The 25,079-nt window shown below is 35.8% G+C and overlaps 1 protein-coding gene across 2 annotated transcripts in view; it reads right to left on the bottom strand.

Moving 5' to 3' along the window:
• cpne5b (copine Vb) overlaps positions 1-25,079 on the bottom strand; it is a 106,943-nt gene that overhangs the window by 17,803 nt on the left and 64,061 nt on the right. For both annotated transcript variants that reach the window (XM_055026993.1, XM_055026994.1), the window contains 3 exons: positions 17,147-17,210; positions 7,140-7,243; positions 5,490-5,594 (listed from right to left, as the gene is read on the bottom strand). In XM_055026993.1, the coding sequence (XP_054882968.1) occupies positions 5,490-5,594; positions 7,140-7,243; positions 17,147-17,210 (273 nt within the window). The remainder of the gene's footprint in view (positions 1-5,489; positions 5,595-7,139; positions 7,244-17,146; positions 17,211-25,079) is intronic.

Genomic DNA, 25,079 nt, shown 5'->3' with positions numbered 1-25,079 from the left:
TGAATGCCTGAGAGGTGTGTTTTACAACATTAGCAACTAAACATCCTGATGAAGCTCAAAGACCAAAAAAGAGATGTAAAAAATCCAACTAACAAAGCAAAGTTACATCTGGAGGAGCTTCAGAGAGACACAGCTCGGGTGCGGGAAACAACTTAAAGGACATCCACTGGTTGTGCATTCCAAAAATCTGGTCTTTATGAAACAGTGACAAGTAGAAAGTGTTTTCCTTGACAAAAAGCCATGAAAAATGATACAAGAGAGAATGTGAGAAGTGTGGAATAAGGATCGATGAACAGACCATCCCCACCATGAAACATGTTGTTAGGAGTATCGTTCTCTGCATCAGGGACAAGAAACCAGCAGATGATGGACTCTAAACATACAGCTAGAGCTACAGAACACCACTTTATATTGAAGGACATGTAACATGTAATTGTCTTTAACAAACTCTCTCCATCCACTCTGACAGTGCTGGAGTTACTGTGCAAGGAGATCAGGCAGAAATTTCAGTCTCTAGATGTGGATCTATAACTCAAGTAAATGTTTATTCTACAAAGTACAGATTCAAGTAGGTATAAAGTGGATGCATGTGTCACACACACAAGATTAAACCTTTAATCTACTTTCCCCTCATGTTTGCCTGTCACATAAAATCTCACTAAAATGTACCAGTGACTTGACGAAACTTGAAGACATTAAAAGGAGTATAAAAACTTTCCCAAAATGCTGTGGAATACTTCTAATCTTTTAATCAACAAAGACATGAAATGTTCTGCTGCAGCTGCAGAATAAGGCTGAACAGCAGGGTGTATCATGTGGGGGGGTGAACTTATGTAAAGCTGTTGCTCCAATAGAAACTAAGACTCTGCAGCACATGTTTGCTTCCAGCACTCAAAACTCACATCAACATTTTACGCAAATGCTGCAGAAAGTGCTTCTGCAGACATAAAAGGGACAAAACTTTACTTTGCACTTTCATTCCATAGTCATATTGATCCCGCTTCTGCTTCCCTTCTCTCTTCTTCCGCCTCAACCAAGCACCGACACCTTCCAGATCCAAAGAAACCAGAATCAAGTGATGCATCATAGAAACTTTCCTGCAACTAAGGGACTGAGATGCCTGTTAGAAGCTCAGCTTCCTCTTCACCATCTGGCACATGCTGTTTCTCACTGAAGGTTTGTTCTTTTGAGGATGTGAGCGAAAGAAAATCTGCTTGTCATCCCAATACATACATGGCCCTTCTCCACCAATGTGGAAAAGGAGATCACACAGAAAATGACAGCAAGAAAGAAGTAAAAATAACAGACTGAAACATATTTCCTTTCACAAGCCTAAGTACAGGAACAAATCAAAAGCAGGTGCTGATGTTTAATCGCATATTGATATGTTAATGATACTGATATCACTCAAGTCATTTATCAAATTTTCCTTTTTTAAGATCTGTGCATCTTATCTTCCTGTTGTGGATACGCAAGATATTCTTCTCTCAACTATTGAAACATTTTCATTAATCACGCCTGAAGTTCAATGAAAGGCACCGGTGGAGGGATTCTCTTCATCTGTGGCTTCTGTTTCCTTGTTTTTGGTTTTTCTTCTTGAACCAACATGGTTCATTTAAGTAACCCAAGAGGGAATAATGCAAAATATTTGTTCAGAGTTTTCAGTGAATAACTGTACCACCCACACTAAAGGCAAGTAATTCTCCAGGTGGTGTTGACAAAGGAGCTATAAAAAGATCCAGAACTTACTCCTTTCACTTGATAGCTGCTGACCAAAATAGTCAGCACTCTGAAACACTTCCAACTTCTTTTGTTTCTGTTCACACTCCCACATGTATCTCCATTAACTCATCTGCAACAGGGTCTGTGACATATTAAGTTTCTTTATTTCTTCTGTAGCAGAGTAAATATTATTGCCCTTGTTGTGTACGATCTATTACTCCCCTCTCATTAGTTTCTATCTTCTTGTTTTGAACTCAGTCAAATCTTTTCCTGTCTTCTCTTAATACAACAGCAATGCACATCAAGGTAGTGTAAATACCTAAATGAAACATGTTTTCTTCAAACTGACAGCAGTCCACTATTGCATATCTCTCAAAACACTAAATATTTATTTAAATTATTTTTCTAATGAAGTCTAAAGTATTTCTAAACAAAACTCCAAGTCAACATAACAATTTGTGAATCAAATATAGTTTCTTGCATTTAACTTAACTTTTTAGCATTTTGTTTTATCACAGCAACAAAATGTTGTGTTTTGTTGGTATTTTATATAATTCACTGACGCAATGCAAAAGATCCCAACCATGCTGTCAACTCCTCAGTAACTTTCTTTTTGACCTGTCCAATGGGTTCCTTAGAGTTCACGATTGCATTTTGTCTCCATTTCTCAAAGGTTTAACAGACCTCTAAGGCCTTCACAGAACACCTGCATTAATGCTGACCTCAGCTTGCACTTTAGGAAGACTCTGTTTGACAATTAGGTGATTTTAAAAGATAAAATGCCCAGAAGTATCAGGCCAAAAATCTTCCTCAATGACTTAGGGGTATGAGTGAACAGATGGTAGATTGCAAATGTTTAACAGTCTTCTGACGTGTAAAAACTGTTTATTTGAAGCAAATTTACATTCACTTCATAATACTGCAATGCTTTGTGTTGCTCATTCACTTAAAATCCAAAGAAAATACTTTGAAGATATCAGAACAGCAATGTATCCACTTTGGAAAATGTAGGGCAGTTTTTGTTAACTTGTTCAATCCTTAGATCTCACTCTAAAATAAGAGGCAAGTCCAAACCAAAGTATATCAATCTGCACAATTCACTGCAGATTGATATACAATACTTTCACTGCACCATCAATTCACTGCCGGTGCAGTGAATTGCAATACAATGCAACTGTGTGCAGCCTTGAATTAATTTGAAACATATCTTTATTTTCTATTGAACATGTCAGCGTTTTCAGTCAAAATTTGATTGTTTTTATTTGCATAGGAACGATGAAATAAAGGTGAGGACTAGATAAGTTACAGTATGACTTATTTGATGAAGAGGTCAAATTTTGATTCCAGATTTTACTAGGATGAGATGGCATGTTTTGTTTGGTACATTAAATTGCATTGAACACATTTTTCACCTCTGCTGAGGAAACACAAATAGAAAGCTTTCCTTTACCTGACAGATGTGAACAGCAATTGTGCAGCCTAAAAAGCTGTGTTTGGCAAATACCTATGCTGTGTATATTATAAACAGTTATCCAATGCATATATATGGACGGATACAAATCAAAGTAAGAAATTTATGAAAACATTGTTGCAACATGTCAGGACATCAGATCTAAAGCAGGGATGGTAAGTAAGAGAAAATAACCTCATGTCTTCTAATACAGTCATATATACACATCATGTATCATCTTTGTGCTTATGTTATCAACATGAACAAAAATATAACCAAGCACCACTTGGAAATTTAATCACACTCACAAACTTAAAACTTCTCTTATCCGATGTGTTGATGTTTCAAGATGCTCCATGTCAAATTTCTTTCCACAGAGCAATGGGTATGTGAGCATCTTAAGCATTTCATTTTATGTGTGTTTGTTTGGCACAGAAACATTTTAGGAAGAGCCTTTTATGCCCATGTATATCTGGATCTGGCAAAATAAAAACAGTTTGGACTGGTGTATGATTGACCACCTGATAAGTTTCATCCATTTTTACCAAAGCTTCATGTTTCCTCAATGTGGCAACCCTCCATATCCATAAAGTAAGTATGTTTGGGATTTATCTCAGCTTTCTTTCTCACACACCAGGTTCTCAGCAGTTTCTGTAATTAGTTTGACTGCATACAAACAAGATAAGGCAGACACCTTTGAGTAAGACAGAGATGAGAAAGGAAAAGTTAGAAAAATGGATTGAATATTCCTTGTGAAATATGTGACCCCATAAAGGCAATCTGCCTGTCACTCTATCCTTTCATCTATCCTCAAAGTTCCTTCAAGATTTATCTTGTTTACTTCACACCACTGTCTTTTTAAATTAGAAATATGCAGATAAGCTTTGAGAAAAGTGAATTCTTATCATCATTGACTAAGCAAGTTTGCATTAATAATGTGCCTGCTAGGAAAGAAGCAATCCTGCATTTTAATTATTATTATTATTATTATTATAGTTGTTGTGTTTTTTTTTATTTTATTTGTAATTTTTTTGTTGATTCTGTTTTTGCTGTTTTCAATATTTCTTCTCTGAACATTCAGCATTTGCCACCATTAAAGTATTTAACAGAGTGGGTTGGAAATGTTTTCATATCCATTAAACTTTTCCCTATTTTCTGACTTTACCTCCAAATGTCAGGGCATTTTACAAGATTTTGTTTTGGCTCAATAGAAAGCAGTTACTGATTGTGGAGTAGAAGAAAAATATTCTCTGGTGTCACAGAAACCAGTGAATCTAAAAAATGTTTTGCACCTCTGAGAAAAAGCTGTAGTAGAACATCAATTTAATTACGTTTACAACTTCATGTTTTATAGTAAGTCCACACATCAACATGCGAAAATGTCTGCTCAAACCTCAAAAAAGCTGCAAAACAACTCATGCTAAGTCAGACTGCATGGAGCGCGTCTCTGACCATAAACTAAAATGACCCTCAAGGGTTATTTTTCTGGTTGAATTAGATTAGACAGGCCCCTGAGCTGTTTATATGTTGTTTAACAATCAGGATTTTTTGAGTTGCACTTTTAATTAGTTGAAAAGGATGACATATATTTGTGTCCACCCACATTCACTCTGATACCTTATTCTTATTTAGATAGGCAAGACATAAACTATTTCAGAAAGCAACAGCTGATCATTTAAAATGTAATGTCTTTCTTTTATTTTAAAGAAAGTAGTTTAGGATGTGAAAACAGCTAAATAGTTTTATCCACTTTACCTCAATCTTTCCTTCTAGGCATAGAGACAGAATAAGTCAAACCATTAGCTTCTAAATTCATTCTAAAGATGACAGAAGACATTTATGGCTTGTTCTAATGTACCAAGTTGTGAAAAAATTACCAATCCGGACAGTTGCAGCAAAAAGTCATAGACTTGGAATCTTTTCCTTTAGCTATACTGCATTTTCACTTAAAATAAAAAAAGAAAAACATGGTCATACAGACTAACAGATCTGAAAGAGACGAATACAGAGCCCGTAGCTACTTTGAGGTAAAAATGGTTGCAGAAAAATTGTTTAACAGGTACAGATTCCTACAAGCTAAAGTGTTTTTATATTTGAACAGAGTGTGCTAATCACTCCACTTAGTCCACTCACTGTCAGTTAGAAAACATTAAGAAGAGCTTTAATGACAGTCGACGGACTGAGCCAGCAGGAATCAGTGACAGTAGACACCAGTCATGGTTAAAATGTATTAATGATCTGGTAGAAATAAAGGGGAAAGTGCAGGGTCAAATAAAAAACAGCAGAACATATAGGGCAGAGGGGACCTGTGTTGTACCTGTCGTAGTCTCCATTGCAGAGTGCTCTCACTGGGATGGTAAAAGGCTGCCACACTGGATTTAATGTGTTCTTCACCACCTCTGTTTTGTGGCAGATAGTAAACCTAGAGGCAGAAGAGAATGGACATAAAAAAGGATATCTTCAAAAAAGAGTGTTGGGAAGAAATTTGATTCTTTGTTGCCTACAAAACCTGGAGGAAATGAAAGAGAGATACACTAAATGTGCAAAGAAGGGGGAGGAGTGTGTGGAGATACAGGGGAGAGATCAATCAGTCATATCTTGCAGTGACAGGAGAAATGCTTTAAATAGAGTTTTGTTTTCCTCTGGTCCCACGTCTCAGACCACAGAGACCAATTTAAAATTCTACCCTGGCTTTTAAATTCTCCCTGTGGAGAAGAAGTGTGACAATGACCTGCAAATGGATTTTTCAGATATGGAAAATGTTTTGCAGAGAAGATATCACCCAAATACCCTCTTGAAATGCAACAACATGTACCGTGCTTTTGTTTTTGCCTTAATCCAAATCCCTGGTTTAGGCTGTCTGTGCTTGACTGTGTTTCTCTAACCTTTTACTGTCCAATGACTCCTTTAACCACACAACTGCAAGTCCCCTACTGTAGTCCGGGACTTGCAGGAGACACACTTTCAGCAAGACTAAGGATTCTCTACTCACTCTGGTAATTTCTATCGAAAAAGGTTTTAGAAAAGCCTGTAGACGATCTTTAGAAAGATACAGCTGACTTTGCTAGAAATACAAAGCCCTATGATCAACTGGGGAGTACTTTGAGAGGAGTGCTCCTCCTGTGAGGAGATTGAAGAGCGTTATGCATCTCTTTGTAAATTGCTTCTGCAATTGGCTGCTTTTACCTCATTAATGTAAAATGCAGATGCCGAGGTTTTGTTATCCCCTCTTTCCATACATTTTTACATTAATTGCCTCTTTTTTTTGGTTTGCAGTCCTGGATTAATTTATAAGTTGCACTATAAAAATTTTACTTGTAATTTGAAAAGGATACATGGGTCTTTTTATACATCCTCGTATGATGTGCATGCCCCAATAACCACCTCAGATTTCCTCTCAGATTGTGCAAGAAAGGAACACAGTTTATGTAATTAATTTTCGTCCTCTTCACTTACATTTTTTATTAGGAATATTTGAACATTTTTAATTATTTTTTGACAAAAAAAAAAAAAAAAAAACTTGTTGCAAGGATTTTTTTGTTGGAAAATAGTCCATAAACTCTTTATGTTGTGAGAGCTTAAAGTAATGCACAACTGTGAGCTGGAAGGAAAATAATTTATATTTTCAAATCCCTTATCAAAACAAATCTGGAAAGTGAATTCATTTTATGAATAAAATTAAAGCTGCAAGTATTTTGCGATGTATTTCTATCACCTCTGAAAGTCTAGCGACTAAAATTATTGTCAATTCTTATTTGTAAAATAGTTGGCCTATTAAATTCAGGCCTGTACTTTGATTGGGTGATTCTAACACACCAAATATTGTTTTGCATCCTTTAACTGTATTTCTAGCTTTCACAATATCTAATCTGATGGTTGCAAAAAGGGTTGCATGACATCCTGAGAAAGACACAGTGATGCCATACATTCTGACAAAGCAGAAAATGCCAACATCAGATGAACTTACGTGCCATCCTCATTGCTTCTGTAGAAAACCATGAAAGGATCAGACTTGCCAAAAAAATCCTTTTTGTCCAGCTTGTTGGCACAGAACTGCATGGTTGCACTGTCCTGCAGAAAAGCATAGACATTAGTGAAGGCAAGCTCTTTAAGGTGTTATTTATAGTGACCTATCTTCCTCTTAGATTCAAAACATCATGAGACTAAAGTGTATGAAGTGTTATCTTCTCAAAAAAATCTTAATAAAACACACGTCACACAATGTATTTTTAATGGAACGAAGGGTTTTAGGATTTTATCATTTAAAATTCATAAATGACAAAAGGAAAATGTTTTTTATGACCTCAGATTGTAAAAAACAATCTGAGCTTCTTGCTGGTTTCTGTGCATCAAAGAAAATTTTAAAGGTAAAGGTCATTTCATTTATATAGCACATTTTCAGCAGCAAGGTAATACAAAGTGCTTTACAGGATTTAAAAGGAAACGCAAACAAAATAACAAAGCAAGAAGAAAGAGCTAGAGAAAAAAAAGCTAATAATGTTGATCCAAAGTAAATAAACTAGAAATGCTTTGACTGTCTACAACATAACAGACTTTGAAAGGAAAACAAAAACCTACAAATACAGCAGCACAATTTCTTACCCAAAGTACGTATTTTTGTGGAAAATTTGTCAAAATTAGCTTGCACACTATAAATGTCTCCTGCTTTTAGGCCTCCGCTTGTAAACTGCAGGCTCTCAGCCAGACGATCACTCTAACATTATCTACAAACACGATCCACTATGAAAGTTTGCGTGTGTGTGGCCTTTTGTTTGATACATTGTAAGGACTATTTTTCAAAGACACTTACTATGCTTTATGGACTGGATGTTCCTAGTGGAAAGACATACTATGTGTATGCGTGCATGTGTGTGTTCATGTTTACCTAAACATTAAGAAGACATTTTTAAATTTCAAATCAGGCAACTGCAGATACTAACCGATGGTCTTGCCAACACTAGTCTAACTCCATCATGAGTAATAGTCATCATGCTAACTCTTTCTGATACCTGTCATATTCACAGTGAACGCTTCAGAGGCTTCTAAGATCTTAGAGAGAAAAAACAAAGCAGGGAGGATTTTTATTTTCTGCACCAAATTCTCTTCTTGCATGTTAGCTTTTAGGTACGGTACATTGCATTAGATGTTCGCAGTTTTATTTCAGGAATAATTCATACTTGTAGGTATTTGTTCATAAAAGCTTCTGGAACAAAGTAATTGTGACAGCATCATTTTAAAAATGATCAGGTTTTTAAAAAATGCTAATAGGACAAACTGATATGTTTTCATATGGTAGAAAGATATTCAATTCACATTAAAATCTTTAAACTGAGCAACTAATTTAACTTTGCACTATTGTAGTTGATTGCAGTTCTTCATAAACACCACCACATCTTAAAAAGTAAAATACCTTGAAATGATCAAGATATATATGATGTGTCAAATCCAATATTAAGCCTAGAAGAGGGACTTAAGGCTAATTAGAACATAATGTGTCCATTTTAAATTTTCCCTGGTGATCTGTTAATCTGAAACTTTAAACCAGATTTTGTTTCAATTAGCGAAACCACCCAAACCAATGACTACTGGGTCACAGAAGCATTGACACATGCATTTCAGAAATCAACATGAGGTTAACAATGATTTAGTCAAGGGAAGAAAATAAGCATCTAGAAAAATGTTTTCTGCAGAGCTATTCCAGCCATTCTTTCAGGCTCCACCTAAAGGGTGACATTAACAGATAGCAGGAAGCTGGATGCCTTTCAGTGCCCTGTTTTATCATTTTTAAAAGTTCAGTTATCTGTAATGAAACATGTCGGATTAGAAAAATATAGGGAGTCATTTGAAAATCACAGCATAGCAAATGGCTGACTTCATCTGCAGCGAATACACAGCAACGCTAAATATGTGCTAAAATATGTGCTAATTGTTAATGTAAGATGAAAAAAACTGCTTAAAATATTTTAAATATTCACAGCTAATATAAATGAATGAATGAATGATTGATTGACTGAATGAATGACTGAATGATTGATTGACTGAATGAATGACTGAATTACTCAATGAATGAATGAATGACAAATCAGAGCGTTTCCCTACAGATAGGTGGAAGACAAGTGTTATTTTGGAAAATAATCTTTGAAAAAAAAATGTAATCCTTTGATATATGATACGCCACTACATTTTGTGGTGTGTAAAAAAAGTTACTGATGTATAATCTGTCTTATAAAAGAGGTTTGTTGTTGCTCCTTGGATTTTTCTTCCACATTTGTCTCTACCCTGTAGCCTGGAGAATATTACAGAGTTTATCGAGTCATACAGACAAAGAGAGCTCTGTAATTTTATTTCACTAAAACAAACTTTCATTAAGAAAGTTACCATTTATAAAAGATTAGAATTTTTTTTAAATGTTGTTCGTCATTGTTCTGAAAAATAAATCAGGATGGGTAAAAACTGGAACCAGCATGTCAGAACTTTAGAAAATTAGCAATCAAACACAAAACACTTACTAACTAATGTATATTCTCTTGTGATGCATATTGCTCTTGCAAACAAATGAACCTAATGTGAGTTTTTATCTTTGTCCTTTTTTAGCAAATGCTGCGTTTCGAAGGCACTCCAAATATACGCCACTTGGTTGCTGTTGAATCTCTTTGCATTTGATTGTCTCCACCCCTCCCTGTTTGTTTGACTCACTCTGTGTAATGGCGTCTGACTTATCTCTGGCTTTTAACCACTAATCTTTGAAACTCATTAGCTTATTACCATACATTTAGATGTTGCATCACTGTGGATTTCTATTTAGAGCCTTAAAACATTCCCCTCTTGCCTGTCAAGTGTGGCTTTGTGTCATGGGGCAACTCAGCAAATGATTGTATGACAGGGAACGTTTCTACACACACATACTGTACCTCGATTATTATTTTAGAGCCTGTGCGCATTTTGCTACCGTGTCTGCGATGTGTCTTTATCTGACACAAGCAGACACCGGGCAGCATACACTCCTGAACACATCACATCCACTCAGCTCCAGCAGAAATAAGGGACCTATATCTGCATTCATGCCCTCACCCCGAGGACACGTGCACTCTACTTGACTGGCTTTTGACACAGCTCGCCTACGCATACTTCACTCTGGCTTGCAGTCTAATTCTTTTAAAAAATTCTCCTTTAATCCATTGGGAGGCTGTGGGCTGCCTTACTGCTCAGTGATGGATTAATATGATTTATTTTATTTTTTTGCCTATACATATGAAACTATTGAAATATTTGCTGTAGCAACTGTTCTGATTTAATAATAATAAAAAAAACTTGCACTGCATTAAGTAAACTGCTGAATCAAATGCCTGTCATCTCATTAAATTGAACCCTTGGCTTGGTGAACCTCAGAGAACTTGACGAGTCTTTTTTTATGTTATTTGTAAGTATTGCAGAATAATTTACACCAAGGGGATTGTTGGAAACATAGGTAACCCAGAAGACCCCAGCAAGTCAGGCAAAGCTGCCCATTTACATGAATGCACCAGATCACCACAACATTGGTCACAAAAAGCAAATGTTTATTTATGTAGCACGTTTAAAACAGCCTGAGTTGACCAAAGTATTTCACAACATCATCACAAGTAGATAAATGATAAGATAGAAAATAAAATTATGTCGTTACATGGGAAAGACTCATTTTAATCTTTGGACCCAACTGGACAAAACTCCCTTATTTTAGATGTAAATGAATGTACTGTAGACCTCATTAACAATGTTCTAACCAGCTTTCACTGGCTTTCTTATTGGGAATTAATTGGACTTCCAATGACTTTCCGAACAAGCTGGTCACATGAATTTGGTTGTTTAACAGTGAGAGTTTGGCTTTGTTGCTGCTCTGAGTCAGGACTCATGAGACAATCTCCACAGAGCTGATGGGGACATAAAAGCATTTATGGTGATGGAATGCGTTCGGGGTATTAAATATGCATCTGCTTCAGGCTCATTAATGTTTTGCAGCACGTACACACACACTCACAAAGCTCTGTGATCAACAGCCATTTGCTAATATGGAGAGAATCAGAGTATCAATATTTAAAGAGGGGGGCAGGCAAGGTAGATGCACATTTAAGCCCCTGGGGACAAATGAAAGATTGTTTGTGGCAAGAGAAAGATCAGTGTGAGAATGTGTGTCACTGTTCAGAGGTAAAGCTAAACTAATTAAGGAAAGAGATATAGGGAGAAGACAGAATTAGTGAGGGTCTATGTTCTGCGACTCTACGGAGTGAATACAGAAAAAAGGGTAATTGGCAGACATAAACGAGGGGAAAAATAATGAATCAGTTAAAAGCTAAACTGATAAAGTAGAGAGATGAATAAAGAAGGTGGACTTAATGGAATAGACAGTGATGAATGATATGCTGATTGTATAGTTTTCCTGCATGCTGTGAACGCTTGAGTGCTCAGTCAGAATGATGAGAACGAACCGCCACGATCTCAGCTGGCTCTGAAATAAGTCTGTGGATGCTACTTGTGGGATTTCTGCATGGAGCTGTTTCTTAGGCAGCATTAGTTTACTCATGCCTGCTTGGGTTTAATGTGACAAGAAATCTTTATGTGATTTATATACAAAACAAGACTGTATATTAGTGAAACAGCACAACTGCTGCCAAAACCACTGTGGCTTCCTTTCACTAATCACTGCATGACCAGCCCCATTAGACTTTTTTTTTTTTTTTTTGCCTGTATCGGATATTTTTCCAACCTTTTACTTATTCTCAACACTCAGTGTGAAATCCTGCTCAGCTCTGGGTCGTAAACAATAAAGTCAGTGTTGTCTCTTAGACGCATGGCACAGTGTGAAGCCAACTTTAAAAGCTCCCAATAGGACAACAAGTTCAATGGAAATACAGGAAGGGAGGCAAAGAAAGCAAGGCTTGGCATTTGTACATATCCAGACACAGTCCTGTTTGAGATGAAAAATGTTTCATTTCAGCAAAATGTTGTTTTCCAAAGCTGTCAAAGACTAAAAACATAGGGCCTGTATATGTGAGAAAACTTAATATATGAATTAACAAAACTTTACTGTTTCTTCTGCCTGAAACAAAGATCTCTATTGTGTACATCCCAAGTTTTTCACAGGCAAACCCACAAATTGATATACAAGTAAACAAATAAAACTACATTTATCTATTTGGTTTGTAAAGTCACTGTGTAGGTTGATTATGCATAGACAATTTTGATTTGCTTTCTTTTTTGTTAATTTTAGTAATTATATCTAACAGCTCATGTACAACCCAAAGGACTTTCAATTGCATATTTTCTAAAGTTCTGTATGTACTGTATGTTATAAGCACTCATGCCATGATTAGGCCTACTTTTGCCTATTTTCCTGCATCAATTTGATGTAGCATGGAAATGGTTAGTCTGTGACTGTGCAGAGGTGCAAATGGAAGCTCACGTTACTTTAACTGCAGCCTTTGGGTCATCTACATTATTGGATTTGGTGTCTGTCATCTTCTCTAGGCAGTAATTCTCCATTGCTGACCATAAATCCCATGGAAGGGTCAGGACAACGAAAGGTGACTTGCCCAGGGCGTCAAATAGGCCAGGGCTGCCTCTGTTCACACTGGAACTTAAGCAGCATGTAACATAACCTCTTTACTCTTCTTCCAAACTCTGATCCTCATTACACAAGAAGCAAAATTGACTTTAATCTAAAAAGACTTCACTACTGAGCAACAATCCAGTCCTTTTTGTCCTCAACACATTTCTGATGTTGTCTCTGGTTTAACACATCGATTGCAACATTTGTGGATATATTTCTAAGTCGCTTGTCTTAGCACATTGACTCAGTCTGCAATGCATTTCCTGAAAATCTCCAATAAGCCTCCTGGACTGAAGTTATCCCTGTTGCTTGTGAACAAACTTCCCCTACGACCTGTCCTTCCACTCAACTTTCATGCAGTAAGTTTGGTAATAATCTGAAAATAACCTGTGAAGAGCTAACTTATTCAGCAATGATCTTTAGTGACTTAACTTCTTGTCAATGAGTTTTGCTGGAGAACTGTCCAGTCAGTCAGTTTAATTGACTTTAAGCCAATTGTTTGTAATGCATAGAAATACATGTTGGAAAAATTCACTCTGTGTGAAATAAATCTGTGTAATATAATTATAACTTTTTTAATTCAATTACTGAGATAAAACTTTCTGATAATATTCTAAATTATTGACATGTACCTGTATAATGGAATCTTTAATGAATGTCACCAAGGAGATAAAAATGATTATCTACACAACATTGTCTTATGAGAATCAGAGCATCACATGGACCTGCTTTAAATTGCCTTGCTGTAACTTGGTTAGGAGCCTTTTTTAGTGGGTTAATATTGGAATGAGACTTTCAATGATATTTCAACAGGAGCTCAAAATGAATTCATTAAACCTGAGTGATAATGTGACAAATGCATCTGTCACAAATCTTAGAAAATGTTTATATTTGCATAAAATCACTACCAGCTGTGCCTAGTGTTTGCTTTGAGTTAGTTTTTATGTGGTTAAAAAGTACAAATTGATCCATTTTGCATAAGCAAATATTTTGGATTTACAATCCAAAACGTTTGAATAGCTTTCCTGCAGAATTTGAGAATTGTTCAGATAAACTTAAATTGATACTATTACTGCTCGGCTCATGAACCAGATCAAATGGGAGAAAAATCTCCCTCTCACTGCCACCTGTGTTCCTCACGTTCTCGTTGGATTGAAGCCATATGGTTGTCATCTATCACTGTCTTTCTGCTTGGGAAATAATGTGATTCAAAATTATCTGAGACATTTTGTCCCAATCTAATTTTGTTTGTTGAATCTACAAATCTTAGGATGGATGAACTCAAAATTAGAAAAAGCGTCAGGCAGAAACCGAAGGGGTTGGATAACCATAAACATCTGGAGTTATTTACTATGAATTTGTCTCTCTAGTCATTTTCAAAAACCTTATTTGTGTTCTGGTGAAGACTAAAACAACAAATTGAGATTTTAAAAAATAATTATATCTTGAAATTAAGATGTTTTTGAGTTTTGGTGTCTTGTGACTTGAGCTGTTTTTGGAACGACTGTCACAGCCTCAGATTGTTGTGAAGAAATTAGGTCTCACTTCTTGCAAATTTCCTAAAATCACGGAGGTTTGCAGACATCAGTTTCTGCATAACCCTCTGCTGCAGCCCATCCATTCAGGTTAATGTCTCACTTTTGACAGGGTCATTGCCATTTCAAAACTAAACTGAAACCCACAGTCTGGTGTCCCTATAAGCTTCTTATTCAGTATTCTTGCTCCTCCTCTATTTTTTATTTTTGTGTAGGGGCGCAGTGATGGAAATACTTTAACTTCTCAAACAATATTTTCTCTGAGAAAGTCTAAATATTGCCTACATGATAAATTAATGAGGACTGCATGTTGTTTTAAACACTTATTACTCCCAATCAGCAGATCTCACAGCATTTCCATTGGCTGCTATTTGAGTGGCTAATAAACTGATGAAAAAGCTGGCAGTGTTTTCTCCTGTGCAGTAAGGTTGATAGTAAAGTCACTGAATTGTTTAGCAATTTCATATACATTGTGAAAAGACAAACAAATTTATGAAGAATAATGTTCCAAAGTGTTGCAATATTTATAGTCATAAATGGGATGTGCTACATCTTTAAATAATGTAATAGCACAAGTATGTGCAGAACTATGTGTTCTCAAATCCCATTTAAATACAATTTCAGTGCACTGCGGTGTCTCTTCATTTAAATGATTTAGCAATAAAAAAGGTCCATAAAATCCGGTTCAGAAATCCTACGTTACTGCAACCAAAAGTTGAACTCTCACCAGACACATCTGAATATATCAGATCAAATTCTTTTGACATTGCTCACAGTTTTTAAATAAGAAAAATCTTAAAGAGCATGGAGAAATTTGGGCTTTTAACACAAAATGTTATACTTTTAAATATAAATGTTGAATTTATAATGTAAGCACTATGAAAAACCTAAGGGCATAAATACTTTTGCACAAGAACAGTTGTTTCCTGCTACTTTTCACCTTGGAGTAAGATGCTAAAAAAAATAAAATAAAAAAAATAATAGTAAAAAAAGCTATTCTAAAGTATCGTCTTACACCTACTCTCTCCCACTGCCTGACAAAATTAGAGTAGACAATAACACAAGCTACCAAATGCAAAGATGATGTTGACCTCTCTAACCTCCCCAGACCTGCTGGCAGTGCAGAAAAGCACCTCACATAACCTTGAGATATAGTTTATATTCCATCCAAGAATTCAGTATTTGAGGAAAACTGTTTCCAGCTGAATGACTGAGGGGCTGGAAAATATTAACAATCATTTAAAATGAAAATAATTAGCATAATATAGAGGTGGTTTATAAGAGAATGTTTGTAAGAGATCTTTGTTGAAGCTTTATTCTGATTCAGATGTTGCCAGGAGATTATTTGCAATCAAGATCTTCATGTTATATGGTGGTTTGAGTGAGGAGTATTCAGTAAGATTTAGTTTGTGAAATGCTCTTTGTATAAGAACATAAGCGAGGATTAAGACCACAGAGGAGAGTCAGGATTTTGTCAGAGGGGAAGAGCAAACTTTTTATACATTGTACAAGGACTTGTCAGGACTACTTTCACAGCTGAAAAAGTTGTCCTAATTTGTAAATCAGAATTTTAGAGTTATTTTGATATCTTACAATTTAGAGAGAATCATGTGTAAATGAGAGCACTGTTATTGAAAAGTCAGGCAAATTGAAATACATATAGCAAAGAGAACAGTAGAGAAATTTTTAAAATCTGACAATTCAAGTGCTCACAGAATGCTAATGTGAAATTAGTATATATTTTGCATTAAAAAAATTCAAAATTTGATAATAGAAATAGCATGAATTGAAAAAAAAAAAGTACTTTATGTTTGTTTTATTTTAAATTTAGCTCAATATGTTTAGGAAAGTCTGAAAACTTAACCTATGCAAAACAAATGAATACCATCATCCACCTTATTTCAAATTCCTTCCAGCCAATCATTATTGTTAAGTTTATTTGACAGGGACATAAATGTAATAAAGCAGTAGCGCCTGCCCTTATCATGGTGCTGATAGAGTGAGCTAACTAGCAGCATTTTGTCCTTAGATGGGCTTTTCTAATCTGTAACGTGAGAAATGTTTTTAGGCTTTGCCCTCATGTAGCTCTGTTAGTAAGCTCCGAATCAGAGAGAGGAGGTTGTAAGAGAGAAAGATGCTGAAGACTCACATCAATGTGAGTCTTCATCATCCAGCTGCATTCAAGTGTGTACGGGCCACAGGCACATATACTCACCCAGCTGACCATGCTGTGACTACACAGACAGAATTAACACCAGCAGCCAGCAGGGGACAAGGTCACACAGTTCTTCCTGGTAATTAACCTATGCTCTGCCTCCAACTAAAACCAGCCAGGACTTTTTTTTTTTTTTGTGGCCGGTTCACATTGGCATGAAACGATCCTGCGCCAATTCCTTTTTGTGCTGCTGTATCTCTCTAAGCCTGTTTGAATTTTCCACCTTTTCTCTTTCACCTACACTCATGCTCTTTTCTTTCCAGCTTTCTCTTTTGTTGTGCTCATTAGTTTTCTGACTCCTCTACGTTTTTAATTTTGCTTTTGGTTCAATTTGATCAACATTATTTCATTCGCTGTCCTACCCCCCAATCTGGTGTGAGAGGAGTTCAGTGTGGCTTTCGCAGGAGCCCACCTGAGAAAACGGCACACATTTAAGGTTGATAGGGGGCTCTGGGTGATGTTTCTGCACAATTTCATTGCACAGCAGGTCACTGTATGGAGTGAGGAAAGAGCTGCTGTATGGCTTCCACAGAAAAAAATCCAGTGTTTCCGTTTCATGTCCCGACTTTAGGAGAGGTACATGTGCATGTATTTTCTTGTTTACATGTATATTTGGGAGATTATCACAATTTACTCACTCGACAGTTGCTGAGCTCTTCTGCCGACAGGATGATTGTGCCACATTTCTTCCCAGGAATCCCTCTGTGAGGAAAAAAAGATGGGAAATCTTAATCCAAATTGCAGAAAAAATAATCTTCTCTGCAGGATTTGTTCTTAGAGGATTAATGCAGAGTATTACATTAATTACTTATACTAACTGTGTCTTAATTCTCCTGACATTACCGTAAAATCCAGCAGAATGAAATATACCGTTAAAAATTAAGTGCTTTGAAAGATTTCATGTGAATTAATCAAAACATTTAGAAAACTGTTTTTATTTAAATATTTACACACTTTGAATCTTAACTTATAACCAGCAGATCTCATCTTTGGTGAATCAGTCATCACTGCAGTAAAAGTGTTCAAATATTACATTTTATGTATTTTGAAACATTAGTTGGATTATTTTGTCCAGAGGATAAAACTGAGAAATGCTCTTCAGACAAATAAGCTCATCACTAGTGCATAAAAATCCTATTGTACCGTTTTAGCCCAAACTGTTTTATTGCGACCATTGAGCCATGTATGTTTGGCAAGACTTAAATAGGGGAAAGTGAGTACATTTTTTTTTGCTCCATCAGAAACAAGAGGGAATCTGAAGCTTCAACAAGTTAGATTTCCGTGACAACTACAGGCTTTAAAAGAGTGATGGTTTTGACGCTTTGGGGTTTTAACTTAATACACCAAGGTCAGAGGCCCGAATAGAGTATTTCCCAGATGTGTAAAAAATTGTTTTTGGCTCCTCTACCAGGTTTGAGAGTTTTTGAGCAGAAGACGGAGACCTTCGATTCACACACTGAAAGACTCCAATCGATCCTCAGGTGAGAAAAGCAAAGCTGTTCACACAAGTGATGGATGCATGAAACTGTGTGAGTGTTTCTTTCTCTTTTTTGTTTTTTTACCCAAAGTTTTCTTGGACACCATCTCAGACCCTTGGCACCCTGTCAGCTACAGATTCAAACACTGAAATTTTATTTTCTCACCCTGCATGTCACCCTATCAATTTATTTTTCAAAGAAATAGCTTTTTAAATTAAACCTATTAAGCTTCCTTAAACAAGTTAGAATAGATCTGTGGGCTTTACAAAATATGCTCCTTAAAATTTTTCTACAAAATTACCTAATGGCATTTCACCTGATTAGTTCAGCCTATTTTATCCCATTTTTAGAATGAGCTGCATCACAATTATACAACTAAGCTGCAGCTGACTATGGCATCCCACAACTTTTTTGTCAAATATTTTTGAAATCATATATCAATTTCCTTCAACTTCAAAATTAGGTTCTACTTTGTGTTGTGGTTTAAGTGTGACAAAATGCGGTGAGGTGTGAAAATGTTTTGGCAGCAATAGTTTTGTCTGGTAATAAACAATAATATATTCCTATATGGAGTCCTTCTTATTTGCCTTTTCCAAAAGAAAAAAAATAATCAAAGCTGTTTTTCTAAAGAAATGTATCTACAAAGACTTAATTTGTAAACTGCACTGTTAATAATATTGATTAAAAAATTCAAATATGTAGAGTCCCTGGGAAGGTGCCACAAAACACACAACTGCATATTTGAAATAGTAATCAAGCAAAAGCACCTTTAAAAAGGCTGCAATTTTTTTTGAATGAAGCTGGAGTAACACAAAATAAAGGAGGGATTTATTTTATTATTTTAGGAATAACAAAGATCTTAAAAGACCAGCAGAGCACTCTGAACATTTTTGAATGTCCACGAAAGATAAGCAGGAAGAAAGTGCACTAATAGCTACTGAATGGCACATATGCGCAAAACCAGAGCATATCTCTTATCAATCAATCAAATTTTATTTGTATAGCACATTTCAGCAGCAAGGCATTTCAAAGTGCTTTACATCATAAACACGAAAACACAAAGTCATGCATCATGGAATAAACAATACATTGTTACATATTACATTTCAAATACATTTCTAAACAGGTTTTAGAAAGGTTTTTAATTGAGATTTAAAGGAAGTCAGGGTTTCCGCTATTTTATGTGAAGATTCAAGATGAGCCAAGAAACTCAACTCAGTATTCACACATACAAGCATGAATACTCTATTTTTACTCCGTAATGAGAACCTGCATTGAGAGAAGCCTCAGGGAGTCACAGACCTGAGCCAATGCATGAAGATGCTCTGAGTAAAACTGTTACATTTATTTAGAATGGTTATTAGGAGCTAAGAAAAGAACATCAGGGAACTGTAAGGATGGGCCCCTCATGCAAACTACACATTATTTCTTCCAGACAACAGTTTTCTCTGAAAACAAACTTATTTAGTGTATTTCTTAAGCATTCTCCAGTCGAGATGAAAGGACATGCAAACAAGATTTTTTTGTGCAATGTTAAATTAGACTGATACAAAGATATAAAAGTGATTTAAAATAAATTGTGAAGAATGATTAGTAAAAACATTGTTTGGTTTGTTTTCAAGTTCTACACTGACTGCACAAAGTTTATTATGAACAAGTGTTTGATTATCTTCCTGAAAACGTTCTACTAGTGCAGCAGTTAAACGTCGGCACAATACTTTCAAATACAAAAGCTTGTGTGTAAGGTCAAATACTGCTGTACACGTTCAGGCCTCTTGAGACAGAAGGTGAACTGTGAGCAATTCAGGAGCACTCTGCCAAACAATGGCTCCTCATTGATTCAGCTGACAGACCCTGATCAATATTCAATAGATCAAGAAATGTGATCTGAAAGTGAAAGGAAGAGAGTTAAGGAAAAAATATATACCTTAAAGGGCGTTTAAAGTCTAGAGACACAATTAAGATTTAGCTAACGACATTACAGGATTGTCTTTCAGTTTGTTATATCCGGAAAGAAACATATAGTAATACTGACAACAGTAAAGAAATTATTGTGCGACTGGGCCATTTTAAAACAGAGCCAATACACCCAGCTTGCATTTGATAAACTTCTTCAGGCGGTCTGATAAAATCATTTTCTGTCTTATTATAGATGCATACGAAGATTATAAACAAGAGTCTTTAAAAGAAAAAAATAATTGCTTGAACTACAAGCCCAGGAATAATGGATGTTCTGGAATCCTGACTATAAAACTTTTGCAATTTACATAGTTAGAGCAAAATGCATTCTCATAACATTTCTCACTCAAGAAAAAAAAAAAAAAAACTTAAATATCTAATTTACATCAAATGGTTTAGAGGAGAAATTGTAATACTTACTGACATGCTACTGACAGATTTATTTTTATTCAGCTACATTTCTTTCTCACAGAAAGTGATACAAAATTATATCAATAAAAAGAATAAAACAATGTAAAAGAGCTATTCATTTTTGAAAAGAAACATGTTTTGATTATTTATTTTTAAATAAAATAGAAAAAATGTAATAAAATTAACCACATCAAGAATTAAATATACCCTTTTGAATAATCAAAGGAAACATCGTTTTGAGCTTTACACCAATCAGAATTGCTGACCAGTTCTTTGTGCATTTCCACAAGAACATATTTAACTTTGGTGATGATAAATTTGTCATTACACTAAAACTCGGCTCACTCCACAGATTTTCTCAGACTAAAGATGGGACTTTGGTTGGGCATCCCCTAAATTTAATAATGAATCCATTCAGAAAAACATCTTGGCAAAATTAACCTAAGTCTGTATGGATTATGAATAATTTGGGGTTTCACCATAAACACTCACTATTTGTAAAAATGTTTATATTTGGGGGATTTTAAGAGTTTATTTGAACCATTAAAATAAATTCTTAAAATCGCCTTCACTGTCTGCACTAAAAATAGTCAAAAAGTTTATTTTTTCTATTCAATAAGCACCAACCAGATGATTGCTCATTTCTTGTTGAGCTTTGGTTGGTTCTGGGTTGTTCCTGAGCATGGTTTTCAAACAGATAAAGCAGGATAACATTAAGAGTGGTCTGAATCTCCAGAAAAATGAATTAATTTTCCTTAAAAGCTGAGTCAAAAAAAGTCAAATGTGTCCTGAAAGGAAAGCAGTTACAGTTTTACCCAAAATTGTGTCAGAAGCTTCTCGTAGGTCCGAAAGGCATTTAATTTCTCTGCAGCTCGCTGAGAGACATTTAAGCAAACTTTCGCATGGGGCTATGCATATTTGAACCTGTTGAGTTTCACATCCTGTCAGCCATTGCCAGATCATCAAGACATGTGCATCGCCTGTAAAGATCACATCAATAACATTACTCAGCCCACTAGCAGGAAACAGACTTCTCACCCTATCAGTGGGTTGCCATCATCACTTCCAGCTGAACTTTTCTGGTTTTCAGGCACTAATTAGCTTGCTGTAGATGGCTTCGTGTCATTTACAAATCAGGAACAATGGTCATTCTGAAGGAGAAGGGTGATTCATCTGATTGTGGTTCTGTGAAGAACCTGCATTGACTGCAGTCAGCAGAGTGGAAACAATATCTCTCTCATCAGGAATCAGACTTTTCTTTAGCCACAATGTTAGTGCAGATATAATCAATAATAAGTCTACAAATTAAAATGAACTGAAAGCAGTTAATGCCCCTGTGTCACGTTGTTGCGTTACAGCGGCTGCCTACCAATAAAGACCTGTGTGAGTCGAGTGTTGATGGTGATGAAACAGAATAGCTTGACAGCAACCTTATAGACAAACATCTGTTGCTTATTCCCTCCAGAGGGGCTGTATGGATGAAAGAGGATGCCTCCAAACTAAAGACAGCTTCATTGCAAGGGTTGACATGTTTTCCACTCCCTAAAGGCCTTCAATTTCTCCTCACATCACACAGAGAGCCATCAGGAGACAGATGCTATAGCTGACTTATTCATACATTGTACTGCCTCTCAATGCTGCATAATAGATTTTGTCTGAATATCCAAGCTAGTGTACATTTAAAATTTAACTAATAGGATATACTCTTAGGAATTTGGTGCAAATGTGGAGAGGAAAAATAAATGAAGTATATTGAAAAAGTTGCCCTGCGACATGTCCAGGGTGACCCCGCCTCTCGCCCGGAACGTCAGCACCTCCCGACCCCACAAGGGTCAAGGGTGTTAGAAAATGGATGGATGGATGGATGGATATTGAAAAACTGAGAAACAAAAACATGTGAAATGTATAATATTAATACTATTTATACAAGAATAAAAGATTTAGGCCAAAATTAAAAATGAGGGTATATCGAAAAAAAAAAAAGAAGCGAGCAGTGCTCAAAGAGTGCAGTCGGTTCTTTTGAAATGTGCACTAAGCTTTCATCTGCAAGTTACTAAATTTTTCACAGTCTCTTTTTCCAACTGGATGAAGAAGGCTAATGAGGTGATGCCTTTTGCTTCTCTTCAGGTCACAAACAGCTGACCTTTACTGAATATAATGAGACGGAAGAAGTATTCAGTGAGCGCTCATAAAGGGTCCTAATGAAAATCTTGATTAGATATTATTAAAATGGACCAAATGCTCATCCATATATGTTTTAGAAGATGGAAAGATAAAAAGACAATCAAAGTGACTTTTTTGTTAATGGCTGAATTAGCCTGCACTTAGCCTCCACTGGCTTGTTTGACAATGACACCAAGTGGTCTGACAGTATCTTAATGAAGAAGGAATGAAAAACACTTCAACTTATGCAAATTTTCTCTTGATATTTGGAACATTGAATTCTATTTGAAGAACAATTTCAGCCCAGTTCCAGAAAGTGAAAGATACAGAGGACTTAAGGTTTAAGGAGAAGTAAGAAATAGGCAGCTTATTACCAAAGTGGAGCCCTGTATATGATATTGCTTTCAATTTTGCTCAAGGCGAAATACAGACATAAATTTTTACAGAAGAATGAGTAACGAGAGACAATGGGACTTTGTCAAAGTTAGTTCAAGAGTGACTTGACAAAGTTAAAACACATCTAACTCGTCTTCTATCATCAGATCATTTCAGGATCACACACAGGTCTGAACACTGTCAGGTCACATTCTCATTGTACAGTCTGATGAGTGAAACCACAACAGTGGACACTTTGCACAGTTCATTGTCCTGTTGCCTGTGCAGGGCATCCAAAGTGAAGCATTAGAAAGGTTTTGTGCAGATCAAGGGAGTTACAAACATGGTCATTCATCACAATTGCTGGATTGCATTTTTGTGTGTTTTGATTCATTTGGATTTTCAGTAATCTTGAAAAGGATAATATTCGGTACAATTAAAAAAATATATTAACCTTTTATTAACTATTTTCTTTTTATATTACTGCTTTTATTTTTAATATTACAATGAATAGAAATATAAACATCCAAAGACTCTTATTTAAAAGCAGACCAGGACACACCGATTTATCAAATATTTTTGACTAGAATACGTCCATCTTTTAACAAGTCAAAAACACAGGACTCTTGCATAATTCCCATTTATGAACCAGGTAAACTTTTCTTTGACTTAGAATATCCACTCAAGTATTGTTGTTTATGTTATTGTTGATGTATGCTAGAAAACAGACAACTAGCACTGCTAATTGTCTGTGCATATGTATATGTCTCACAAGCAAAAACAAAAACAAGTTAAAGACGGCAGAGGCAGCAAACCGTAAATTAGCATAATCAGTCTTATAACACACTCAATATAGGGCATGCTGAGACTATTTCGATCCATCAGTGCTTCAGCAACCAAATTTGTGAGCAAAATATTCCAACTTTTTTGCATGATTTCCATCCTAACATCTCAGCTCAGTTGAAGACAATTATAGGCACCACAGCTTTATAGCAAACAGGGCTTTCAGTATCTCCTATGTGTCTTGGTGTGCTTTTTAAAACTAAAACACATTTTTAAATGGCTTTGCTGTCATCTACAGTTTCTATAAATTGGTAGTGGTATTGTTTTCTTGTAACATTGAATGATAATGAATTTAGAAAGGCAGACAATATAAAGAAAAAAAATTGAACTATAATTTTAGTTGTTTTATGACATAGAAAATGCATTTTACTGATAACTGCTTTGTTACTTTGTTACTGAGCACATTTCCAGCCTTTGGACTCATTCAGCTGGATAGTTTATTTCTTTCACTGCATCTAGCTGCACTTTGATTACCCTAAAATCATTAAATTAGACTAAATTGTGATAAAGTTGTGAATCAAGTCCTGCAACAAATTTTACCATCCACACATGGTAGATGAATCAGATCGTTTGCACTGTATTGAGGTGCATCCTGCATTCTGCTGCCGACTAGATTTACAACCCTAATGCATTCTTACTGAAATAAGAATGTGCTTTGCAATTCGGCATGCAAGAACCCCTAACGAATAGAGCAGTTTTTAAATTTGTACACATGCAGAGTGGTTATGTGAGGATGTCTTTGTTCTGCCATGCAGGTTTGAAAAGCAATACTGAAACAAAGCAGAGTGTGAGGACTCAAAGCAATACCTAAAGTCTCCTACGTAGGACTATTGTGATGTGTCAGGCAACTTAACATCAAGGGTTTATCCAACAGTGGCTAACAATGGAGAGGTATGTAGCATGTTATTTTGTCACTGTGGGAGTTTTCATAACAACAGACCAGATAATACTCTGTCTAAAACATTGAGTTAAGAGTCTGTCTGAGTGTTTCTAGGTGAGCTTCTTGTGTTTCAACTCCATGATGCAATTAGGTACAACTTGTACACTAAATTATTTATGTTAAAACAGCTGTTAAATGATTCAGAAATGTTTGTATTACTAAATGTCAGCATGGTCTTATCCCAAACTCCCTACACAACACCCTGAACCATTTTATATGTATGCTGTTTTTAACGAAACACAAACTATGAGCAACACTGTCTGCACAGCTACTGGAAATTAAAAGAAATGGTAAACGTGCACATAGCACAAAGTTTAAATGTCTTCTACACTTAGCAGTGCTAAATTCAGCTATGAAATCAGTTAACATTTTATCACACAATAAACAAAGGCAACCTGATGC

Source organism: Poeciliopsis prolifica, unplaced genomic scaffold (assembly GCF_027474105.1).
Source record: "Poeciliopsis prolifica strain line A6 unplaced genomic scaffold, Auburn_PproV2 SCAFFOLD003, whole genome shotgun sequence".
In the NCBI taxonomy this organism is placed as follows: domain Eukaryota; kingdom Metazoa; phylum Chordata; class Actinopteri; order Cyprinodontiformes; family Poeciliidae; genus Poeciliopsis; species Poeciliopsis prolifica.
Note: the sequence above shows the minus strand (reverse complement) of the source record. Positions and strands in the feature narration are given on the sequence as shown.